Here is a 24,673-nt window from a genome sequence, read left to right as displayed (position 1 = left end):
TCATAGCTAAAGATTTTTCATGCCAGTCTTCTGGGGTTTCAGTATCATCATCTTGTGGGTGGCTGACCTTGCAATTAAAATGAGTAGTACAAATGTGGGGCAGAGGAAAAGCTGTATTTGTTAATGATATGTCATGTTAAACTGACAGCTGCAGCCCAAAATACAGAGATTGTTCCTGTCACTGAAATGAGTGGTACCCATTGACGCTTGTCAGATTGAATTTCAAGTATCTGTTGAGAATAAACCTTCCCACCCCCGCCTATTGGTGAGAGTATTAGTAATGACAATGTTTATAATTTAAAGTAGAGTTTGAAGGCCAACTTCCACAGTTTGTCACAGGGTAGTTAATACGGCGGTAAAGGGGAGATGAATGTGGCTACTTGTGCGAGTCTATTACTCAAGAGGCCTGTAAATTTGATTGGCTGCTGCAGTTCTAGCAGAATCATTCGATTTGAGAGCAATAGAAAGATAAGATATCCAATTACCCAAATGATTTGCAGGGTTAGCCAACGTTGTCATGGAGACGTGAGTTGGAACAAATTAAATTTTAAGCAATAAAATAATCTCAAAGCACGTCTGGGAACAAGAAAATTTGGCAGTGGCACTTACCTGAATTGAATCTTAGCTTGACATGCTGTTGTTTGACATTGATATACTACGGAGGCCTAAACTTTTAAATGGCATGTTGCTTTTTTGTTTCCTTATTCTCCTTTTTTTTTTTTTTTTCTCCTGTTGTGGCCATTGCCAAAACAGATTGTAGTGTATTAGTTTTAAATAAAAGGGCATTAATAATATATGCATATCTCAGTGCTCAACGTGGATTCAATAGCTCATGAATAACAAAGTTCACAGAATGCTAACCTAAATCATTTGAGGCTTTTGAATATTTAAGTTTAGAGATGTATATTATACCTCAAACATCCCCTCACCCCCTGAATTTTTAGCAACACATTTTTGTAAGTGGCTGAGTCTTTCTGTGGCGAAGTTCTAACAAAGCATGCAGCAAGCTAAGCACAGTGAAATGTTTCTTTTTTTTGTAATTGCTCTGTGAATATGTATACTTTGTCTTTGAAGAGCTCAATCACAAAAGGAATAAAGGCGGTGTTATTTAAGTGTACTGCTTATTTCAGTGATTCTGCTGGAAAAATGAAAATTCCATATAGGTAGTAAACTTCAGCTCAAGACTAAAATATACACATAGAGCTGCTTACCCAATGACTTCTGAAATGTGGTATTTAACTGATTTATGGTTTGCAACAAGGATTAAAAAAATGGTCAAGCATGTCTCATAAAAAGGGCTTTTATCCACATGTATGTTAGATGGATGGAGATGAAAATTGGTTTGAGGTCAAGCCATTTGCAGCATTTTCATAGCCTTCGATTTTCTTCTCATCCTCACCACAGATAATCTCAAATGATTCAGTAATGACCAAAAGTGCAACATTGACCTTTACTCCCTGGTGGATTACTGTGTTACATGCTGTAAAAGGCAGGAAGTCCATTTTGTTCTTCCAGAAGGAGTTCAGTGTTGTATTTGTCTTTCTACGTGTTGAAAATATAAGTGGAAGCAGAGTACTTCAGAATTACCTTCCAAAGGTTTGGTGAATGTGATTTAACAGTGTATTATTTCTGTGCATTAAAGGCAGATTCTCTGATTCTTTTGCTTTAGAGGAATGGACTAGGACATGCTTCTTTTTGGCATCATCAGAACTTTTGGGTGTTCTTGCTTTACTTTTAATCATGTTGTTCCTAAGCTATATGCTTCCCAGTCTAATAACAAATGTGATTCTCAAAATTGGATTGACATAACTAAAGTAAATAAAAAAGTAATAAATGAGAATACATGAAACTGTCCCTAAGAAATAGTGATAGAGTGCTTTCAAATAGTGATCTAACTTTGTGATGAAGGAAGTGCAGTTTGCAAAGAAAAGGAAAAAAAAGCTTCTGTTATACAGTAGACATTTTTAGATGAGCACTGTTTTGTATAGGTGGGCCTGGACAACTTCGGGGAGTCTTAACTCTGACAACAGCCTGCTTGTCACAATACAACTGATTGTTAAAAATAACATCATGTTAACATTTAATTTTTGCTTTAGATCACCATGGTTGTTCTACCTAAAGTCACCACAGGGACACATACGGTAGACACTGATTAGAGCAAACCCTGAATTATTATTGTTGAAACCTCTGAAGCTGAAAGGTGATTGACTATTTCTCCTCAGAGAAAGGTTGCATTCTTCACTTACAGCCCACAGCGGTGGCTACCAAGGCTAGGGCTTCCAGCCTTAGTGATAACACATGGGTGTTAGGTGTGGTGAGAAATACCGTTAGAGTTTGGATACTTGTATTGTACTTCCCTTGTGTCATTCCAGTGCAAAAATCTGTAGGTGTTTAAGAAATCATGTTAAGTATGATATCTTACATGGTGCTTTGCGAAGTACAAGCTGTCAAAATTCAAAATGATCTAGAATATACTACTGTAGAGGAAAACACTTCATTTTTTTTTTTTTTTTTAGCAGTGCAGAAGGGAAAAAGCTTACAATTGTATATACAAGCTCTTTCTTAACTGCTTAGTAAAATGGCTTATTTAAATGCATATTCTTTTTAGTAACTAGTCTGGCTGCTTTGTTCTTTGCCATTATGTTAAGAATTTGCTTTAGCAAGGAACAAACTTAAGTACAAACACTTGAGTTTGGCAATGGTTAGGTCAAAACATTTAAGTCCTTAATTAGATGGAACAGAAGCAAAAAAAAATACTTCAGTGAAGAAAAAAAATCTGTCGGCTCAACTTAATTTTACAAAATGCAGCTGAATTCCTTCATGTTAATTTTTAATGATACTTCAGAAAGGAGGGTAGCTCTTCAGTCAGGGGCCTGACGAGCTTGTCATTTGCAAATAAATCAAAAGACAGTCATTACAACGGCAAGAACCAGTGAATGATGTAGTTTTGTCATTCTTTGATGGGGCCCACACTCAAGTCCTCTATTAAAAATGAATGTATTGAAGTGGCTCTGCATTAAGAACACAAACAATTAAGAGCACTTCAGATACTGCTAAGAGCTGCTGTAGAGCTAGGAGGGCTTTCATGAGAGATGCAGGCTTCTACAGTCTGCTTTACCAAGGACCCAAAGAACATGGGCTATTAGTCATGTTTGTCTATGTTCCAGCAGCTTTCTGCAAAATTTTCTTTGCTTATTCATTCTTGGATGATAGCTAACATTTTATTGGGAGGCCTCTAGAAGTAACTGATAAGTACCTTTCTTTTAAGACTTTCAAATGCATGAGCCCCAAATCTGGAATGCATAGCTTATTCAAATGCCACCAGTTGCTGATGTCTGGTCTTGATTAATGAAGCTCTTCTAGAATACTTCAAAAAAATTTTGCTTTCAGAATGTATATATACACACGCACACATGTATACTTCAAAATGGTGTACCTTGAGAGGTGAATGTACATTGCCTTTTGAACAGCTAGGTTTATATTTAAAGTAATGAAAATTCCTTTTTCTCAGTTCTGAAAAGAAACTCTTGCAACTCCTGATGGCAAGATTAGGTGAATTGTGCATTAAAATCTAACTTCTGCAATTCACTAGAGGAAAAAAAATACTTTTTTAACATGTTTGTGAATAAGAATAGTTTTTACTGAACATTTGGGGGCAGCAAACGGGGTATGAGATCTCATAGTGGATAGGTAATTCTAAGTACTTTAATTGTGTGTAGGAAATAACACTAGTAGGCAAACTGCCTTTTAAATGTAAGCAGACTTTTGTTACAAAGTGTAGAATAGTCTTTTCAGTTTTCTTTCAATGTAAATATCTCTTAACTGTCACTTGTAATAGAAGCAATCAATCCCCAAATAAACTGATTTATGGCATGTACCTTGAAGTTCACCTAGCACTGCAGATGAATATTACAAATATGCTATCTTATTCGTTATAGCGAAGCTCAGATATTTGGGACCTTTGCAGGAAAACCTAATAACATGAACAACTTGCATATTGTATAGACTACTCCAGATAGGTTTGTTTTTTTCTGTTTTCAGCTGCAATAAGTATATGTATATCAGTATTATGAAAGAGGGAGACTTCTGTGTAGGCCATATGGACCGAAGAACTTTCCAATAAAAAGCAGATGAATGTCTTATTTTACTTTTTTCTTTTCTCTCTTATCACCTGCTGTGATTCATCCTGTCTTCTGTCCTGAAAAACAACGGTAATCCTGTTGGTCTAGGGTAATGAACTTCTCGAACCTTAAATATCTTAGCTAAACATCAGCCAATCAGACTGCTGTGTAACAGACTTTCTTTCCATACCTGACATACCTTGCTTTCTGGGAAGACATATCTAGTATGTGGAAAAATGCCCTTTAGTACATAAGTTCTCACAGTGGCGTAGACACTGAAATTAACAGCAGATTTGGTAATAGTTAAGTCTGATAACTGATAATACTTAAGCTGGTAACTTCCTTTATCGCCTGCGCTGGTTTGTAAGTCCTAAAGGCTACAGAATGGCGGATATTTTATGGTTGCGACATGGCAGCTGTTGCTATTGTGAACAGAGATCTGTTCCCCTTGTTGCAGGGGGAGAAAGCTTTTGCTGTAAAGCAACTGTCACTCCGTTGAACTCGTTTAAGGGGAACCCTTTTGCCATAGAAAGAAACCATCCCAGAACTGCTTTGGAGATGCTTGTCTCTGCAAAACTTCAGCATGGATGTGTCAAATGCCAAACTTTGGTCAGGTAGGATAGTTCAGCTTGTGTCAGAGAAACATGCTGTTTTAGTCTCACTGCTATCAACAATTCTCCCTGTATCTGTCAGAGGTGAGTAAAGAGGTGTTAAAGCTTGCCAGCTGTATTTAAATCCCAAATCACCTGTCTGCTGAGGCAGAAAAGCCAAGTGTGGCTTTTGTATCCTAATTACTGCTGGTCTGATATGTAAGGATCAGAGCATAGTAATGTCTTCCTAAGAAACTGAGGATGATGGGAGGGCTCAGGGAAAAACTAGACAAACGAGTTAACAGTGGTTTTATATGACTTCTTTGGAAGAGTTTATCTTTGCTCAGGTTTATGCATGTCATTTCATGGGAGGCCTAATGATTCTCAGCAGTTTTGTGTCTTAAAACAAAAAAAGCCAAGAAATACCTACATGGATTAGTGATACAACAGAGACTGACAGGAGCTGTTCAGAGTGTCTTATATATAGATTGTTTACATCTGGATGCTAATTTTAGTTTTGTGCAACTGTACTACAGTGACTGCAGGAAGCGTTTTTAAGGAAAACTGTAGGACCGTCTTAAGTACCTTTAAGACTTGAGGGTTAATTCTAATGGTGGTTCTAAATGGTGAGCAGATGTATAGGTCTGAAAATCTGTAAGTACATCCAAGACTGAGTAATGAGAGAGAATACCTGTGCCCTACCAGAAATCCTGTGTTGAATTTCATGTGCCAAAAGTGGGAGATACAAAAGTCTGATATAGATAAAACTGTGGAAAAGTTGGACTTTGTCCTGTTGTCTGCTGCTTTCAGTGAAGGATTGTTCTGTTTTCTGCTGGCTCCTCGCCTTATTGTTCTTGGTTTCACTAATTTGTTGTTATTGATTATCATATGTTCTGATCTGATTAATTTTCTGCATAATTTTAATTCTCTCTGAATATGGGTGTTTTAGAAGTCTATACCATTTGTCTCCATTCTGTCTTGCTTCTATTTTGATGTTTCTTTTGTACTACCGATGGTGTGTTTCTGTCAGCAAAACTAATTTTACCTTTTAATAAGCAGATAAAATTGATCGTGAAAGAAGCATTTTTCTTCCATGCCTGTCACATTCATGTTATGCTGCTTGATAATTTGAGTAATAATAAATCTACCTTTTAAAAGGGTTTATCTTGAACTTAATGGATTTCAAAAATGCTTTACTTGTTAATGAGCTATGTACAAGGACCAGATTTGTGCCTAAATGTATATACAGATTAGATGACTTAGACATGGCAGATGTCTTAGAGTAGCTAACTAAATCTCTGTCCTCATCTGGGCTTATATATTAACTACGCTCGCAGTAGTATGAAAATGCGGATTTGTCGTTCCTTTCTTAACTGTGTGAATGTAATGTCATCCTGTACACTAGTTGATATATGGCAACAAATGTAAACCACAGTTTTAATCAAAATACTTTTCCTCTATAGACAGAAATCGCCAAGAGATTGAATACAATTTGTGCACAAGTCATCCCATTTTTGTCTCAGGAAGTAAGTAAAACTGTTCAGCTGTTAAAGTGCAATTATGTTGCTTTTCTGTTTGCAAATTAGCTAGTTTTAAGATGTTAATTTTGTCACAATACACAAGTGTAAGGAACATCTGTTATAGCTGAAGTGTGCAAACCCCCTGCTAATTCAGTCTAACAAATCTGAGTTCAAACTAGTGACAATGGCTCAGCCTTATTCATTGCCTGAGGAGAGTGGGAGTCTGGATAATATTACCAATGCAAGAAAATGCTTTTATTTCTAATCATGGCAATTGCTTATATGATATTCGGTTGTCAAATGGGAATCTAGTGAAATTGGCATGCTTATCTTGTCTGTGTAATTTGTATCAGATTTTAATGTAAAAGGTGAGTAGTTAGCTCAGATGCAAAACACTCTTTAAGATTACAAGCCTGCATCTGGTCTGGATGACTGTGATTGTAGCATATTTTGGGCAGCTGCTGTTACGCTTTGAAGCCTGTTATTTTGAATATGCGTTTTCAAACTCTACAGTTTACAAGTAGTATTTGTAACTCTTGTTGAGGTCAGTGAAGCACTTGTTTTCCCTGTTTGAAATTTCAGTAAGTTTTGCTGTGTGAGTGCAAAGTATATAAATGTTAAAACTGACACTAATGTGAAGCTGACATTTTCTTCCTGTCAACTCAATTAGAAACTGATTACTCATTTGCCAGAAAATTAATATTGAATTGGCATGGGGGAAGAGGTAAGCTGGGTGCCTTCAGGGCTCTTGTTTGCTTTTGAACAGGTGAGAAATAAGGCACTGTTACCTTTTATTTGCATGGGATGTCTTGGAATAGGTAGGCTGGGCTTCTGCAGGCAAACTGGTTGTGCAAGTGTCTGTGATCCACGTTTGATTTGGTGTGGGCAATACTTTAACACAAATTCCTCCCCATACCCCTTTTTCTTTTGATAGCATCAGCAGCAAGTGGCCCAAGCTGTAGAACGTGCCAAACAAGTGACCATGGCTGAACTGAATGCCATCATCGGGGTACGTGGCCTTCCAGGTCTACCTCCTACAGTGTGTATAACTTGCTTTCATATCTTACTGCTTTACTATTTTTGCAATAAGCTTAATGTTTTGCTATGTGACACTGTATTGATGTCCAATGTTGCTGAAGTGTTTGCCTTGCTTCAGACAGATTTTATAGCAGGGATAAAGTTAATAGTTTACTTTGTCTGAGCATCATTTTGTGCAGTGATGCTGGGTGTAACAAAACTTTCCTTGCAAGAAATGTAATGATTAGGAGATTTGCTTGTTTATTTGTAGGTATTGTATGTCAGTTGATCTAGCTGCCTTTGCCTCATGCTTTTTGTGACATTTGAGTTCTTGGAGCCTGTACAACTATTCATTCTTCTTTCTTTTCCCTTTCTTGTGAATCTTTCATGAATTTTAAATTAGCAAGCTACTGAAAAGAAACTTCGCTTCCTTTTGAAGTAGTATTAATTGTCTGACACAGTGTTCTAATAGCCTTTCACCAAGTTTGTACTTCTAAATATGCTGAAATAAGTTAGTACTGCTTGCTTGTGACTGGTTGTCAATCACAAGTCATTTGCTTTGTATTAATGAACTTTCTGAACCATACATTCCTTCCACTGCATGAGTGCATTTTCTCCGCCACTAAGTCTAGAATATTTCTCGTGTTTTCTGCCCTTCCAGACTAAGTGAAAGAAGTAGCCGAAACAAGAAGCCGTCCTTTCTGATTTTATTCATATGTGAGCGCCTTGAGCAGATTCAAATTACTCATTTATCAATTTATGTTAATTGCTTGTGAGAAGATGCCCTGCTGGTCTTTATAGTTCCCTCAGACACTTTGTAATGATAATTAGACATGCTGCTGTACGGATTAACAGTGCCATAGTCCAATGACGTCTACAGACAATGGAACCAGTTAATCCATCTGTGCTTAAAATTACATCCCAACTGGAGATGGGAAAAAAAAAATAGGAGTGAGGGAGGATTAAAAGAATGAGCCTCAGCTTGAAAACTCTCCTTTCATCAGTTTCTCAATTGCAGATCTGCAGTCGGTTTGCCTGTGGTAAGCTATTGGCAGTCAATTAGTTGAAATAAACTGGGAGGGTGACCTTCATTTCCCTTTAATAGCTTTTCCTCCCTGAAATGGGGAGCTTCAGTGGATTTTCAGCTTAAATTTTATTCAAGCTGCTTTATTACACTTGACAGATTAGCTTTGCATAAACATACCCCCCTTCAAATCTGAGCTGGTTTTTCCCTTCGTATCAAATTTTGACTGTTACTTAGTTGATTTGCTAATCACATCTTAGAAACCCACACAATTACATCTGTATTTGTCACAATCTCCTCTGTGCTTTGCTTGTGTAATGCATTACTTTATGAATACCTGATTTGATCTTTGAAATACAGCACATGTACATTTGTGGTATTTGATTAGCAAAGATTAGAGAACTGTATTTCCTGCAGTTTTTTTAAATGAATTACTTGTTTAGGATGAAAATGGAATGGAAAACCTTTTTTAATGAACAAGTTTTAAAGAATATGCAGTAAATGGAAATACGTATTAAAATATATTTTAAAATATTCTTGCTGGACTTAGAATAGTGCTGCTTAGCCAAACCAAATTTTGCTGTCTCAAGCATGTTTTTAAAGTCTGCACAGTGTAGTCTTTTAAAAGCAATAGGATCTACAAGTACCTACAAGTACCACATGCAATTAACAACTTTTTTTGCAGTGGGGTGGAAGGGGAAGAGGCTCTTTGGAAGCAGGAGTAGAACTTTCCACCTTTAGAATTATTTTTTTAAATTATCCAAGAATCACTGGAAGAGATACTTTCCTGTGTCTTCTGAAAGACTTCTGAATGATACCATACAAGTCCAAAATTCTGAATGAGGAACACATTGGGTACAAAATTTTCAGTGATTTTGCATATACGTAATGTCAAAATTAGATATATGTCACAGTGATTTTTTTTCAGTCTTAAGTAATCAATAATTATCTTGTGCTGCACAATAAGTTTCATGCTCCGACATATGCTCGATTTTGTTTGAAAGGGATGGTGTGCATCCTGGAAAATCTGAATAGCATAAAATTGGGTTGACAATTCAGTGGACCTTTGCTCCCCCTCACTGAGCACACAGCATGTCAAGCCCTCTCCCCAGAGGGGAGGAGACATCAGAAGCTTGTCTGTTCCTACAAGCGGCAGCTGTACTGAGAATGAGCATGGTCCAGTTTTATAGCAGCTGTCAGTATTGTTCAGGGACCTGACTTAGTGTAAAGAACAATGGAAGGGCCATGCTGTTAAAGTTCAGTGTCTTTCAAGATCAGAAAAGAAATAGTAATTTGACGGTTTAGACATCTATTATGAGCATGAAAGATCATGAAACTTCTTTTCAGAATGCAAATAGGCTGGAGCAATCTGTAACAGTAGAGGATGAAATTGGGTAGCCTCTGGCCTCATACTGCTGAGGATGCATATGTACAAGCAATTTTGAGGATAGCAGGAAAGTTTAATTTTCCTAGCTGATGTTCGTTTGCATGGTTTCTCGCTCATGATTAGACAAAAGCTGCAGTTTTGTCAGGGTTTGACTTTTTTCCCCTCCTTCCTTTCCCTCTTTACATGCCATTGTTTCCTGACACTAGGTGATTCAAGTGTTTCCCTGTTGGCTTTCCTGAGTTAGAGAAATTCTGTTGCTGTTGGGCCATATTTGAATTTGGGAAGGGAACAAAGCCTTTAAATAGTGGGAAAAATGTTTGAAATACAACCGGGTTTTGAACTGTCTTTGTTTTATACTTTTTTCCATTTTCAGATGAAAAAGTGGAAGCCTATTAGAAGACATACTGAAGATAGGGACTTGTAGTCTCACAAGACTGAGATTTTTCAGAGAATTTACCTACAGAGTCAAAATCCAGGCTTTGGAATTGGTGTATCTTTAGAACATAAAAGAGAATGAAGGAATTTATATATATATATATATATATATATGTTTTTTTTTAAAGTAATACAGTTGGACTCAGTGAGCTTGTAAGCAGTCTTAATCCTCTGTGTTGATTAAAAATTCTTACTTCAGCAAAGAACTGTGGATGATATTTGGTTACCAACAGTCATATCTCTGGCTTTATACTTTTCCTGCATGTCTTGAAGGCTGTGCCTTCCAGTCATGGGGTAGCAGTGTAGCTAAGCAACCTCTTGCCATTTTTTTTAAATTACACCATTTAAGATTTGTTACTTTAAAGTTGAATTAAGTAGCAATTGTGCTAGATAAATAATAAACAAAATGGAAATCTTTGACTTAAAAGATAAGTGCACCTGTTAAGTCCTTGGTACTGCTGCAGCTGCAGGCGGTGTCTATATTTAGGGTTACAGGAGAATCCAGACTGTGGTATGAAATAATTAGGTGGATTATCATGCGGTGTTTGTGGTGGTATTGGGTTTTTTTTGTTTTGTGTTTTTTTTTTTTTTTTTGGTTGGTTGGTTTTTTTTTTTTTTTTTGTTAGAGATGTGATCTGCTCTGAAAATAAAAGATACTGAAAATTCATTCTAGGAAATATAAGAGGCAGGTGAACTGGTCTATCTGGCTGCAAACAATGACAAATTTGTTAATTTACTTTCAAATTAATAAACTAGGTAGTTCTATGAGTAGAATATCTGAATAGGAAATACAAACAGCGAACTGGAATCTTTTTCAGCATTGCATTTTAGATGCATGATTTCATTGTACCACTGAGTAGTCAGGTATGTCTTATTTTGCCTTTTGAGGTGGGTTGATAATGATTCTATGAAATTTCTATCTTTTGGATAGACAGTACTCTTGAGACAGATTGAGTTGTAGGCCTCCAAGAGGCCTCTCCACTGTTGCGTGAGGTGATTGGCTAAAGGATTAGCAAGATGTGGGATTATTTTTTTTTCTCTCTTGGCTGTGGTTGCCAGCTATCTCTGGGATTGTAGTGTGTGAAGCTTAAGAGGATGAGGTTAACCTCTTGAGGGTTTATTCTTATGAGTGTGTAGTTAATCCCTAGAAAGCCTATAAATAACTAGGCTGTATGTTTCATTATAAAATAGAAATACAGACTAGAGCAAAAATGAATGCAGAACTTAAAGCAAGGGAAGAGCTAAGCAGCTGTAGCATTAGTTTAGATCCTCCTCAGCCATGATCTGCATTATGTCCCGAGGGAGGGGAAATTGCTTGGTTCTTTTAAATTAAATAAAATGAGACATAGTGAACACAAGACACTGTGTCCTCACTTTTAACATAAGCTAGCTAAACTCAGATCTAAATTACTGAACTCTGGCAATAGGAACTCTATTGTGTGGCAACATCCTGGGTTATTCTTCATATTTGTTTTTTAAAATATGTGGAAACCTTAACTACATGCTAGGATTCTGTCACAGCATATGCTTTTAGAATGCAGAGGCTCCAAACTTGTAAACTAAGTTTCAAATGGGTGGCGAAGGTAGATGATATTCATCTGTGTGGCAATTGGTATTCTCTAAATACCAGTCCCCACACAGCAGTCAATTTTTTATTCTTAGTGCCACTAAGTTTGAGGAAAAATAAGAAGGTGTTACTGATGTGTATTTGTAGTTTGCCCTAGTCAAAACATAAAACCTGGGAGAAGGTGTGTTAAATGTGAATTAATAGATAGTGTTGACCAAACTTGGTCTCCACTTGACCAGCCCTCCTCCCCCAACACACTCATATTCCCTGCATTCTGGACTGATGGGGAAACAGAGGACCTTGGAGCAGCAATATAGAGGAGGGTAGTGTCTACATGAGACAAAAATTTCCTGGAGAAGATTATATTCTCAGTCATTCCAAAGAGAGGAAAATAGCATCCAAAAGTTAAATGTAACTGAACTGCAGGCCAGACTTCCCTTTCCTTTAAAGGTTTCATGCGTGGGTGGATAGAAAAAGCTACATCTTGGATACTGTCCAAAAAGAAAAGAAGATCTTTATCTCTCATCTAGACCTAGTATCTGAGCTACAAGTTAAAGGTGAGACCAAGTATGTGGATATGAATTTCTGAAGCTAAGCAGCTTTCATGAAAGGAGTGAAAGAGAGATGTCTGGAAAAAATTCCAGTTGGCTGGAACTATGCTGCAACTATGAATGCAGAGAGAAGATAAATTCTGATGAGTGTGTGAGGTACCACTTGCTAAACTACTGTCTACTGAGCAGAAATTTGGGATATGGAATATATATGTTGAATGGTGTAGAGCTGTAAGTTTTTCTGTTTGCAGCAGGAGAGAGGCACAGGTGGGACTGGTAAGGTTAGAAAAACCTGTGTATTTGACAATAGTAAACAGAAGCCCAGAAAATTAAACGGAGAATGTCTTTCAGGAAGGGTTAGGTAGGTAGAAGCAGAGGAGGTTGATAATGGTGTAAGAAGTGATTCCTTCTTTTTGATGAACTTTACTCCAAATGGGTTCCGTTAAACACATTGGTTTGGAACAAGTAGTTTCAGGGGAATGGAAAGGACTAAAATTGGGTCAAAATGCTGGAAGAGTACATTTCAAACCAAGGATTTACAGAAAGTATGTTCACTGAACTTTAATAAAGAAAATATGGAAGGGCTACTGGAAAGACAAAATAGGGGTTAGTGGTAGGTTTACTTTTGAAGGTGGGTTGAGGCAGAGGAGCTTCAATATGTGTATATAAAAGTCATTGGCACGGAAGAGTAGGTTATTTAATCCCAGAGGATTGTCTCCTCCAGAGGGTGATTCAAACCACCTCTCCTGATCTAAGTATATATAAGCAGAATAGCTTTCTATGTTTGAAGATAGTTTTTTTTTGAATATTGTCCACTTTTTCCTCAAGTTAGCAAGGAAATAAAAGGAGAGAGACTGAAGAGATGAGCATGCCTTCTTCTTTCTTACAATATGTCTACTTTGCATTCATACTGGAAATGAGACATGTGAGGGAATTGGAGTAGGTGAAGAGTCAGTAGGCTGAGATAAAAATATGATGTGACCTTCAGTGCTTCTCTTGAAAGAAGTCTGAGATGTGCTAGGTCTGGAGGACGAAGGAGTTGGGTGGGAAGAATCAGTTGGTTGGCCCAGACAAAGGAGAAACTCAGCTGAGACTGCACATGAGGTTAAATCAAACAAAACATGGTTATGGCGTTGTCCTGCAATATGAGTAGCAATAGAGAAAGATGGTGGGAGTTTACATGTTGGATGATGTATGGCTGTAAGCTGGACTACTTTGTGGTAGGAGAGAAAAGTGCAAAAAATGAAGCATACAGATTCAAAAGGAACTGTGGTCTAGTTTTGATAACACTGATGCACTGAGGGGAGCTGTCAGTGTGCTGAAGGGAGAAAGGGTGAGTCTGGTAGTGTGAACTGCACAGGCAAAATATACCTGTAACTGGGTGATTGTGGGAAAGATGAAGTCAGTGGAGCAGGAAAGTGCAGAGAGATGGGTGAAGAGAAGCTAGAGGAAAATATAGGTGGGCACAAATACTGTAAATATTAAACACTGGAAATGTGCAAGGAAGCACCAACCCACTGTGCTTTTTCGTGGTTGAAGAGCAAGGCAAACTATCGAGATAGGGGGCTGTGTGGGAGGACTGGAAGAGAAGAGAGAGAAGCTTGCTTTTGTTAGTGCACAGAGAGAGACTAGCATAGGCATTTGGGATAACTTTAGGAAATACTCAAGACAAAATAAAGACAGTTTGTACAGCAGTTTGCTCTAACTCTTCAAAATGCTGAAGAGTTTGTGTCAGCTGCAACATTCCTGGTATCTGCTGACCACATTATTTTTCTTTTTTTCAGACTACTTGCTGAACTGCTGAGGCTGTTGTCTTGTATAACACTTAGTTTCCTGAGAATGTCCAGTACTGTTCCTAAAGGTGCTGGCCAGCTGTAGCTCTTTAAATTGAGTACTTACAAGCAGTGGTATTGAGGTAGTAAAAGCAAAGATTAGCAAAACTGGATTACTCAAATGCATGTTCAGAAGTGATTGTCATTTGGTAGGAAAAAGTCAGTAGAATCTATAGGGAATTTCCAAGTATCTGGTCTGTGGTTTGGAACAGTAGATAAAAATCAAAGTAATGTTTTACTCATGACTTTCGTGTTTTTCATTCTTTGATATCTCTGAAATGCTTTTGTAGTTAGTAGTAGCTGGGACAAAAGGGTGATGAATATAATTTAAAATACTGTATTTAACTTACAGATTTTAATTTACCAAAAAGCCTTTCTGTTCCATAATTACTGTCTTCTGTTTTGCAAGATTTAAACTTCTGTGCACTATAAGAGCCTTGGAGGAAAATAAATACTTTTTGAGATAATGATATGTCAGTAATAGAAATCCCTAGATTAATATCTTTAAGTTGTTTCCAAATTGTTGCATGCTTGAACTAGTTGTTTTTGGCTGCTATGGTAGCAGGAACATGCTTTTGAAGTGTCATTGGATGGTAGTGTCATGCTAACAGTAGCTAAAAAGGCAAATGTGTAGATTTGAGGTTAAAAGGTGGGTAATAGCAGGAAGTTAGAGTTGCCTTAGAAGAAAAATGTGCTGGTGGTGCCCACAAACCAAAAGCAGTGTGTGTAGGCAGCTTCGTTATAGAGACTTAAGACTTGCTTCTGAGTCTCCAGAGAAAGCCATATGTACTTGTCTAAAATGAAAGAAAAGCATTGTTCACAGACTGACTTAACCTGACAGTGATCAGAAGAACGTAACTGGTTTCAGAAAACCAGCCTTTGTCGTTTCTGGAGCAGGAGAATTTAAGGTCATCTTCTGTGATTTCAAATTTGTTACTTTCCTTCAGAATCTGGGAAATCCTTTGGTGAAGACATTTCCTTGTGCAAGGATCACTTTTGCCATTTTCACTCTGACTCTACCACTCCCTCCTACCTTCTGGCATCTGTCCTTTTATAAAGGCTTCTCTGGTTCCTCCATTGTTGCAGAGTCTCTTTCCTCCAGTGTGACTTCAACTTTGCCGTTTATCCCTTATTTCTTCAGTATTTAGCCCAAGGGAAATAAAAAGAACATTATTTAACCCAAGGAAAAATAAGTATCATTATTAATACGAGGACTCTTAGAACTTACTCCTCTGACTTGTTTCTATCTCCTTTATTTGCCAGACTGTGAGAGAAGGGAATTGTTCTTACAGCATGTAATACATATTTTTAAAAGAACAGTTCTCTGTGAAAAAGCTATATATAACACACAGAAGAACTTTTATATTTTTATACAGAAGCATAAACAATATATAGCAATATGTAATATATACAGAATAACATGTCTAATATATAACATAGGATATGTAGCATATAACAATATATTACTGATATAAGCTATATAATTGCGTAAATATGATATAGAAAATGTTATAGAAGGTTATGCTATCAAAAGGACTTCTGTAGTTTGTGGGCTGCTTGTTGTGTTGCCAGCATAGCTGCTGACAGAAACACTAGCTGTGCTTCAATGGGTTTGTACATGGTACAAGCTACTAAGTTTTAGGTTGACTTACAGTGCCTGAAAGCATGGAGGAGGGAAGAAACCCCTTTTCTGTTGGCAAAAAAACCTTTATGTGAACACATCCACACTAGTGGACTGCTAATGCACCTTGGAGAGAAGATGTCACTGAACTGGAAGAATTCTGTGTGCTGGCAATGTCCCGTGTCCTGGCTGCAGGGCTCTGCTGGTGCGGGACAATCTGTGACGGCTCTGCAGTGTAGCTGGGCTGCAAGTGCAGATCTGCTCTTGTAGAAGTGCCAGTCATGCTGACAGTACTCTGTAATTATTCCCTCTGTGTCAATAGGATGTTAAAAATCTTGCCATTTAACAATTATCACTAAACGGTTGTTAATTGCTGATCACTTTAGTGGATAAAAGGCTGATATGCTCATTCACTGGGTGCAGTCTCATTGCTTGGGTAGGATCACCCACATCTGGCATTACTGTTTACAAGAGTGATCTTTTTGAAGAGCGAGCCCTAAAGTGTCGTAACTCTATCTTTCTAATTCTGGTGCCTGGGTTTGCCCTCCAAAATGCCGGAAGGGCAGAGAAATCTGGCTGTTCAACATGAGACAGAAAGGAACAGCAAAGATCAGAGCTGCTGCTCAGCATAGTATTAAGGAAAAGATAGAGTGCTTCTTTCCCTCTTGCAGTCTGTATGTCTGCAGTCTATAATGGTGAGGTGACCACTAATCAATCGTTAATAAGCTACCGTTTGAAATTAAATTTGGTATTTGCATTATGTCGGGGAGTACTGAAGAACTTGTTTCCTAGTTTTATAGGTATAAATCTACCTACAGTATTAATATCTATGTTATTCAGTGGAAGTACTGCGTGTGTACTTAGAGGTACCAGCAGGTACTGGCTGTGTAATTTGACTTGATAGCAACTCAAGCCTTTCTTGTGTTGAGAGATTTCATTTTCCTTGTTAAAAAAATTCTCATGGAATACAGAACACATTCTGAAATACAAGCTGAAGAATTTGTGTTAAGTATTTCTGCGTCTTATAAGGATTTTAAGGAGCTCCCAGGAAAACTTTCCTGTTGTAAGGAAAACTGAATTAAAGAGTTTTGGTAGAAAAAAGCTGGCTTTGGTATAACTGCTTTGACCCTTCTTGACAATCTCAGTTGCCCTCTGTGGGCAATTTGGAGGTTACCCATGTATACCAGTAGTTTGCTGGCCCCATTTCAAAATGTCTTATTTTCCTGTGTTGTGTTTTTTTTTTTATTGGATCTTTTTTTCACTTGAACTATGCCGATCAAAAAATACTTACTTTTGTTACAGAAGAGTTAGTGTGGAAGCTTCATGACTGCAATTAGGTTTTATTTTCTTTCTTTAGATAGAGAATGACTTTTAGCCTTATAGAGCAAGTGTATGGGGAATTATTCTAGTAAGTGTTTATGCTAACCTTCCTTACTTTAGAAAGATTAAAGAACATAGTTTCATCTCTAATGCAAGGAGAAAAAAACCACAACAAACCAGATTCTGGAGCTGGCCAGGTTTAGTATTCTATGGCAAAACTGTGTAGCATAAATCTGTAGCAGAAATACGTTTTACAGTGAGACAGATATGCATCAGTGTAAAAGTATAGTGAGAGCACCAGAGCATTAAGTGGTCTTTTTAATCTTCAAGACCTAGTTGAAATCAATATTGCTTTTCATATTTTGTATTTTCCGAAGAACAAAGAGACAAGACTTGATTCCTGAAGGAGGATTGCATAGCAGAGGACTGAAAATTATTTCTGAAAATGAGGGAAATAATAGAAGGAGGAAGGAATCAAGTGACCAAATAGAAAAAGGAGTGGATAAAGGAAAACAGATAAGACTCTAATTGAGAACCATGGAGTTCATGTTGTTTTGCAGTAGCTTCATGGAGTACTTTGGATGTGCTGAGGGTCTTTTTTTTTTTTTTTCCTGTGTGGTGTGTTTGTTTGTTTGTTTTTTTAATTAGGTAAAGGGCTTAGTTTGTTAGTGTGCTTATAATCGCTATATCAGCAAAGCAGTGAAATGCAACTTCTCAACCTTATTTCAGTTACCTTAGAGATGAAGCTAATTTGTGAGAAAAGGACTGCTTGAGGAGTGTGTCGGGGGGAAACTGCTTTTATCCCAGTATAGGATCAGTTTCCTGGTTTATGTGAGGCAATTTATGCAACCCCTTACTGCTTCAAAAAAGTGGATGTGCAATTGAGGCTTATTAGTATGGTTTGTGGTGTTTGAAAAAATGGGAAAAGGAACTGTGGAAAAACTTTGAAGAGGCTTCTGTTCAGAAATTTAACGTTAGTTTAAAACAGATTCCAATAGTAGAAAATAATAACAAAGGACAAACTTAACTTTTTAATCTCCTTTCAGAATATGATATTTGGTTTCTCATATCTATTCTCTACACAGAGACCCAAAGGTGCCATCCTATGCATCTTCTGTAATAAAGCATGAAAAAAAGGAATTTTTTTTTTTTTCCCCAGGAGTCAGTTGGCTATTTAAATAACCATGCCACTGCCACACAAATGTTATATGTGTGATACATATGGCTTTGAATAGCTTTTGCTCATATTGTCCTGCGGGGTTCAGTCTTTGTAGTACAATAGCATTTCACATGGTTTAGAGATGGAAGAGGCTTGCTTAAGACTTTCTTCTGCACCCAAGGCACTGTGGCTTGTTCACATAGTGGATAGTTTTCAAATAACTTTAACAAAGCTACAAAGGCTTCATTCTTGGCTCACTAGCTGGAGATGCTTGTTTACTGTGATATAGTGTTGCTTCCTATCTGTTAGAAAACTGAATATTCAGAAGAGGAAGTAAGGAAATCAAATGAACCAAAATAACCGCATATGTTTCAAAGGAATTAGGTAGAAAATTAAGCAATGATAGCAGTAGCTGACTCGTTTTTCTAAAACTTGTTTAAATGGGAAGAAAACAGTAAGCAATAAGAAATGCAGAATCACAGAATGCCTGAAGTTAGATGAGATCCCTGGAAGTCATTGAGTCAGCCCCACTGCTCAAGTGGGACCACTTCAAGCCAGTTACACAGGACTGTGTCCATACAAATTTGAGTAACTTCAAGATGGAGACTCCACAACCTCCCTGGGCAACCAATGCCAGTGCTCAGTCACTGTCACAGTAAAAAAAAAAAAAAATAAAGTCTTTATGTTCAGGAGGCCTCCAGTATTGCAGTTTGTGATTGTTGCCTCTTACTCTGTTACCAGGAACCATTGAAAAGAGCTTGCCTCTGTCTTCTTTCCACCCTCCCTTTAAGTATTTGTCTACATTGGTAAGATCCCTCCTGAGCCTTCTCTGTGCTAAGCAGTCACAGTTCTTTCAGCCTGTCCTCATATGTGAGGTATTCCGGTCCCTTAATCACATTTTTGGCTTATTGTTGGATGCTATCCAGTATGTCTATGTCTCTCTTGTACTGGGAAGCGCACAACTGGACAGAGTATTCCAAGTGTGGCCTCAGCAGCGATGAGTAGAGGGAAACCTGCTGGCAATACTTTGTCTAATGCAGCCCAGGATGCCATTCATCTGTACTGTCACAAGGGCACAATACTGCCTCATGTTCAAGTTGGTGTGTACCAGGACTACTGGGTACTTTTTGTCAAAGCTGCATTTTAGCTGGGTGGCCTCCAGCATATGTTGGTGCATGGGTTCATTCTTCCTGAGGTACAGGACTTTGCACTTCCCCTTGTTGAACTTCACCAGATTCACAAGATTCCTGTCAGTCCATTCTTCCAGTCTGTTGAGGTCCATCTGGTTTATCAGGCACTCCTCCCAGTTTTGTGTTATTAGCAAATGAAAGCAAGTTTGGACTTTAGTTTTGCAGCTTAGTTTTGCAGGTTGCTGCTACAGTACTGGAGATTAGGGTTCAAATAGATCGTAAGGAAGTGTCTTGCAGGGACTGCTAACAATGCACTTTATGATTAGTTAATATTATATAATAGTGATATTATCAAGGAAGAAGAAATATTCAAAAGTAATTAAGAAGAAACTCAGCTTCTGCTGGTGATGCAAAGTTTGAAAGTGGAGTAATAAACAACCTATATTGGGTAGCTCATACATCAGTCTGTTCACCTGTCATAAAATCATACAATGGTTGGATTGGAGGAGACCTTCAAAGATCAAGCCCAACCCCCCTGCTATGAGCTGGGACGTCTTTCACTAGATCAAGTTGTGCAAAGCCCCATCCAGTTTGATCTTGAAGACTTGCAGGGATGGGGCATTTGCAACTTCTCTGGGCAACCTGTTCCAGTGCCTCACCACACTCACTATAAAAATTTTCTTCTTTATGTCCAATCTGAACCTATCTTTTTCAGTTTAAAGCTGTTGACCCTTGTCCTGTCACTACAGGCTGTGTGCTAGGAAGTCTTTCATCTTTCTTATAGGCCCATTTTGTATACTGAAAGGCTGCAATAAGGTGCCCCTGGAGCCTTCCCTAGACTGCAGAACTAGATCTAATACTGCAGGTGGCGTCTCATGACAGTGGAGAAGGGGGAGAATACATCCCTCAACCTGCTGGCCATGCTTGTTTGATGGAGCCCAGAAAATGACTGACTTTCTGGGATAAAAGTGCACATTCCCAGCTCACATCCATTTTTTTATCTATCAATACCACCAAGTTTTTTCTGCAGGCTTGTTCTCAATACATTCATCCTGCAGTCTGTATTGATACTGGGGATTGCCCTGACCCAGGTGCACTTGGCCTTGTTGAACCTCATGAAATTTGCATGGATCTACTCCTCGGGCCTGTTAAGGTCCCTTTGGACATCATCCCATCCCTCAGGTGAATCAACTGCACCACTAAGCTTCCTGTCGCTTGTAAGCTTGCTGAGGGTTCACTCAGTCCCACTAGCTATGTCCTTGATGAAGATGTGGAATAGTGTTACTCCTACTATGGATCCTTGAGGGGCACCACTAGTTACTGCTTTCCAGTGGGATGTTGCACCATTGACTCTTTGGATGAAGTCATCCAGACAGTTTCTCACTTGTCTAACAATCCACCCATCAACCTCATATCTCTCCAATTAAGTAGCAGGAATGTTGTGAGGGACCATGTCAAAGGCCTTCCAGAAGTCTACGTAGATGACGTCTGTGGCTCTTACCTTGTCTGCTGGTGCAGTCACTCCACTGTAGAAGAATGTGGATGTATTCTTAAGGGATGTTGGTTGTTGTTCTACAATATGTTCTTACCTGCAGGTGAAATACTCTTTGGAAAAGTACCCACAAACTTAAATGCAAGTATTAATTAATGGCTTAGACTTTCTAAAGAGGGAGGGAGAAGGTTACTGCTTGGTCAATTAGCTGTATGTGCTCGGAAAGTGACCTTTATGTCTTCATTTGCCATAGACATGTGGTATGAGCTCTCATTTCCTTACTTAAGCAAGCAAATAAAAAACCTGAAGATTTCCTTTTTGAAAGGAAGAGAATATGGCCATAAAATTGAATACAGTAATACGTACTTTCCCTTCATATCTTTCTGCCTGCTTGAATTTAACGAAATCTAATTTCTTTGACTTCACAGAAGTTGACATGAAATAATGCCCTTTACATTTTAGGTCTCTAAATGACTCTTGCACTTGCCAGTTACTTTTTTCAGAGCACCTGTGGAGCTTTAGGGCATCTGTTGATAGTATTACTAGTGCTAGTGCTGACAGGGATTTGAAATCTTTGCTACTCTTTGGTGTTCATTTAGGAGGGCACAGGAGAAGACAGCTACTGTGGTTTGGGACCAGGTATAAACTTTTGTTTCACCATTCACGTACAATTACATCTGAATTCTTAATTCAGCACTTTTCAACAGATACTGAATAGCACATCACACATCTGTTTAAGAACAAAACAATACTCTAGCCCTTTAAAGCTAGGAATTCAAAACTAGATTTTTAAAGTAAAACATAGGTGTTTGTGACATCAACAGAGCTACTTTAAGGTGGGAAGTGTGATTGTAGGAGATCATGCTCTATCTTGATAAGTAAGGAGCCCTAAGAGATGTGTCATTTTTTGTGTATAGTAAGTCTTTGAGAAGCAGATTTTCTAACTGTGTCTCTGGAATTCTATGGCAGAGATTAAAAATTAATTAAAGAGCTCTTTGTAGCTGGAACCTGCCTGGAATGTTGGAGGTAAAAAAACATATTGCCTTTAAAATTGTTAGCAGGTGCTTCCTCAGACCAGCAGGTGCTGTGCTTTTCATATGTAGATTTTTGGGTCTTTGCAGTCTGGTTAGGGGGATATTGGTTTAAAAAAAAAAAAAAGGCAACCCAGTAAACCATGCATCTAGATAGTAGAGTAAACTGTCTGCCATTCCTTTTCTCCCTTTGAAAATATGAAGAATTTTTGCAACAAAATGGTGGGTGAACTACTGATGCTTTTAAAATCAATGCTGTGGCTAATTATCTCAGTACAGTCACTTAAGTATGCATCATTGCATTCTCCTCTACCTTCCCACTTCCCTCTGAAAGTGGACACAGCCTTTGCTCTGCAAGTAATGGTAATAATTGGTAGTAAGACAGACCTGTTACTCATCCTTTTTTGAGCGTATTTCTTATGGCAGGTGTCTGGTTTTTAATTAAGTGCTAATGAACATGCCTAGTAGACCATGGTACTGCTGCCAGCTTATTCCGTTTTATATCTCACTGCTGCTAAGCTCTTAAAAGGTGACAGAGCAAGCATTAGTGTCTTTGAAGTGACGGGAAAGTGATTATATGCATAGCATAATTGTTTCTAGGATGTACTATGGCAAATGTGTAGTTACTAAATACATCTGCTGAGCACTGCTGTTATCCATCTCCCTGTTTTTTAGCTTCTTCCTTTGTGTGCAGCACATTTTCCTTTCTCCCATTCTACGAAGAGAATAAAATATACTTTTAACAATTCAAATTTTTTCAATGAAAAAAGCAAGAACTTCCAGAAAGGATCATCTTTATCTGTATGTTAGGGAGAGCTTTAAACCTATTATGAATAGGTAATATATAAACAATAAATCAATATACTTTGGTCTTAAACAGTAGTAAGCTTCACATAATAAACATTGAACCACCATGTACCTTTGTTGGCATAAAGGACCATGATCAAGTTTTCAGTCTTTAACACAGCTGAATATTTAAGCGGTTTAGGGTACCATTTTCCTCTCTTTACCCTCAGTAACCATTTTCCAAGGTTTCTAAGGGATAATGCAGAGTGATGTGTTTCCACTTGCAGCTCTTTTATTCCATTCCACACCTTACTCTGGGCATTACTCTCCACCACTTGTATGCGCTTGCACTACAGAAACAAGACCTAGCCCTTCCTGCCACATAATCTCTGCTTTGGAATCTGTTAGAGGGGATTACTGTGCTCATGTGATAGTAGCAGCATGGAGACAAGTAAGGCCAATGCCATGCATGTGGTACAGTACTGCTGATGTGTGTTGTCTCACAGTTAAAGTGCAGATTACTGATTTGGCTTAAGTGGTCAGTGAGGAAGGAAACTACTAAGGTACCCTCTGTCTGAAAGAGTCTGCCAAAACATCAGGTTATCTTCTGGTTTGAGGAAACATACTGGAAACTACTGAAGTCTTGATAAAGTCTGTGAAAAGAGAGATGTCCTCTTGTTCTTTAGAGGCTGGATAAAAAAACAAAACAAAAGAAAAAAACAAACCACAAAAACCACAAAAACCCAACACCCACAAAAAACACCTTTACTGAGAGTTCTTCAGTTAGATGAACTTTCATTGGCAATAGCTCCTTGATTTTGTAGAAGTTCCTGGTACATACTGCAAGAAATATTTTGTAAACTTGAGGTCTTATAGAAGTCACTAAACAGTCTTGTATTTCAAAAATAAGTAAATGATGGCTGCTTTACAGTTAGGACAGCAGAAAAGTGAAATATTGGCAGGTCCAATCCAGAGTTTTTCAGTGTCAGACATTTGTGTCTAGGTAAATTTACAAACAGCTCAAGGCATGCCTTGGCATGTGGTGAGGAGAAGCAAAAGTGTAGGGGCACAGTAATTATCTAAATAGTAATAAATTAAGTTATTCATATACCAGTAGATGTTATGCAGATATTGTTGACAGTTGACCTGTTTTGAGGCCTATGGAAGCAGATAAAATATCTTTGATTATTTCAAGTTGAGCTACTTTGGAGTAATTTGTGAAATATCAAGAGCTTTGGTCTAGGTGTGATTTCAGTAGCTGTCAGCAGTACTGTAACAATTTTGCCTGCTCTTACAGGATGACTGGTATTCACCAGGTCAAACTCTCATGTCTAACTGAGCTCATCCTGTTCAGGCAATTGCTTGTCTGTCTTCTCTTTGATCCTGTGAATTGAGTGGTACTTTAGATTTTTTCATGGTGCCTACCTTCAGCAGAGAGATGATGGAGCATGGCCAAAGTGGAGAGGTTTGTTCTGTCTTCTGTTCATATACCCAGGCACAGGAAAACGGGAAAGAGGCAGAAAATCTGTTTATCTGTAGCAGACTAAAGGGGAGCTATGATTAAGCTAAAGATGGTTTTGAAGCATAATTTTCTAAATAAATCTGACTGAGCATGTTGACAAAATCCAATGGTTACCTGAACTTGGAAAAGAGTTTTAACTAGAAAATATCTCAGTATTTAAAATCTGAGAAGTCCTTCCATTAGAAGGACTCTGTTTCTAAAATTGCTTATAGGTTATTTTGCCAGATTGGTTACAGTGTTATATGTTCACTCATTATGACATTGATCTTGCAAGCTGCTTTTGAAACAGATGGAGCTATTTTAATTCATTAATATAACGTTTCTTGTTGGGGATTCCATGACTTTATTTATGCAATGTGGAATACCTGGATTTTAAGCTCAAAGTTGGTTCCTAAATACAGTGTTAGCTCATGATTTTTCTTTTTTTAAGCTTAGCTAGAATAAAATACAAATTTAACTACACTAAATATGAAATTGAATGGTGTCATTTGTTTGTTTTTTTTTTTTTTAATATTCAAAATAGAAACCTACTTACCATTTCTAAATTGGGGGAAGAGAAGGGGCAGAC

At 37.9% G+C, this 24,673-nt stretch overlaps 1 protein-coding gene across 8 annotated transcripts in view; it reads left to right on the top strand.

Moving 5' to 3' along the window:
• The window catches only part of LOC136114806 (transducin-like enhancer protein 1), a 72,990-nt gene that overhangs the window by 15,103 nt on the left and 33,214 nt on the right, over window positions 1–24,673 (top strand). For 5 of the 8 annotated variants that reach the window (XM_065860395.2, XM_071802529.1, XM_071802527.1 and 2 more), the window contains 2 exons: window positions 6,175–6,237; window positions 7,166–7,270. The exons of 1 other annotated variant lie outside the window; for it this stretch is intronic. In XM_065860395.2, the coding sequence (XP_065716467.1) occupies window positions 6,175–6,237; window positions 7,166–7,270 (168 nt within the window). The remainder of the gene's footprint in view (window positions 1–6,174; window positions 6,238–7,165; window positions 7,271–24,673) is intronic. 2 more of the 8 variants (XM_065860396.2, XM_071802525.1) reach the window with 1 other exon arrangement.

The sequence above is a fragment of the Patagioenas fasciata genome, chromosome Z (assembly GCF_037038585.1).
Source record: "Patagioenas fasciata isolate bPatFas1 chromosome Z, bPatFas1.hap1, whole genome shotgun sequence".
Lineage (NCBI taxonomy): Eukaryota > Metazoa > Chordata > Aves > Columbiformes > Columbidae > Patagioenas > Patagioenas fasciata.
Note: the sequence above shows the minus strand (reverse complement) of the source record. Positions and strands in the feature narration are given on the sequence as shown.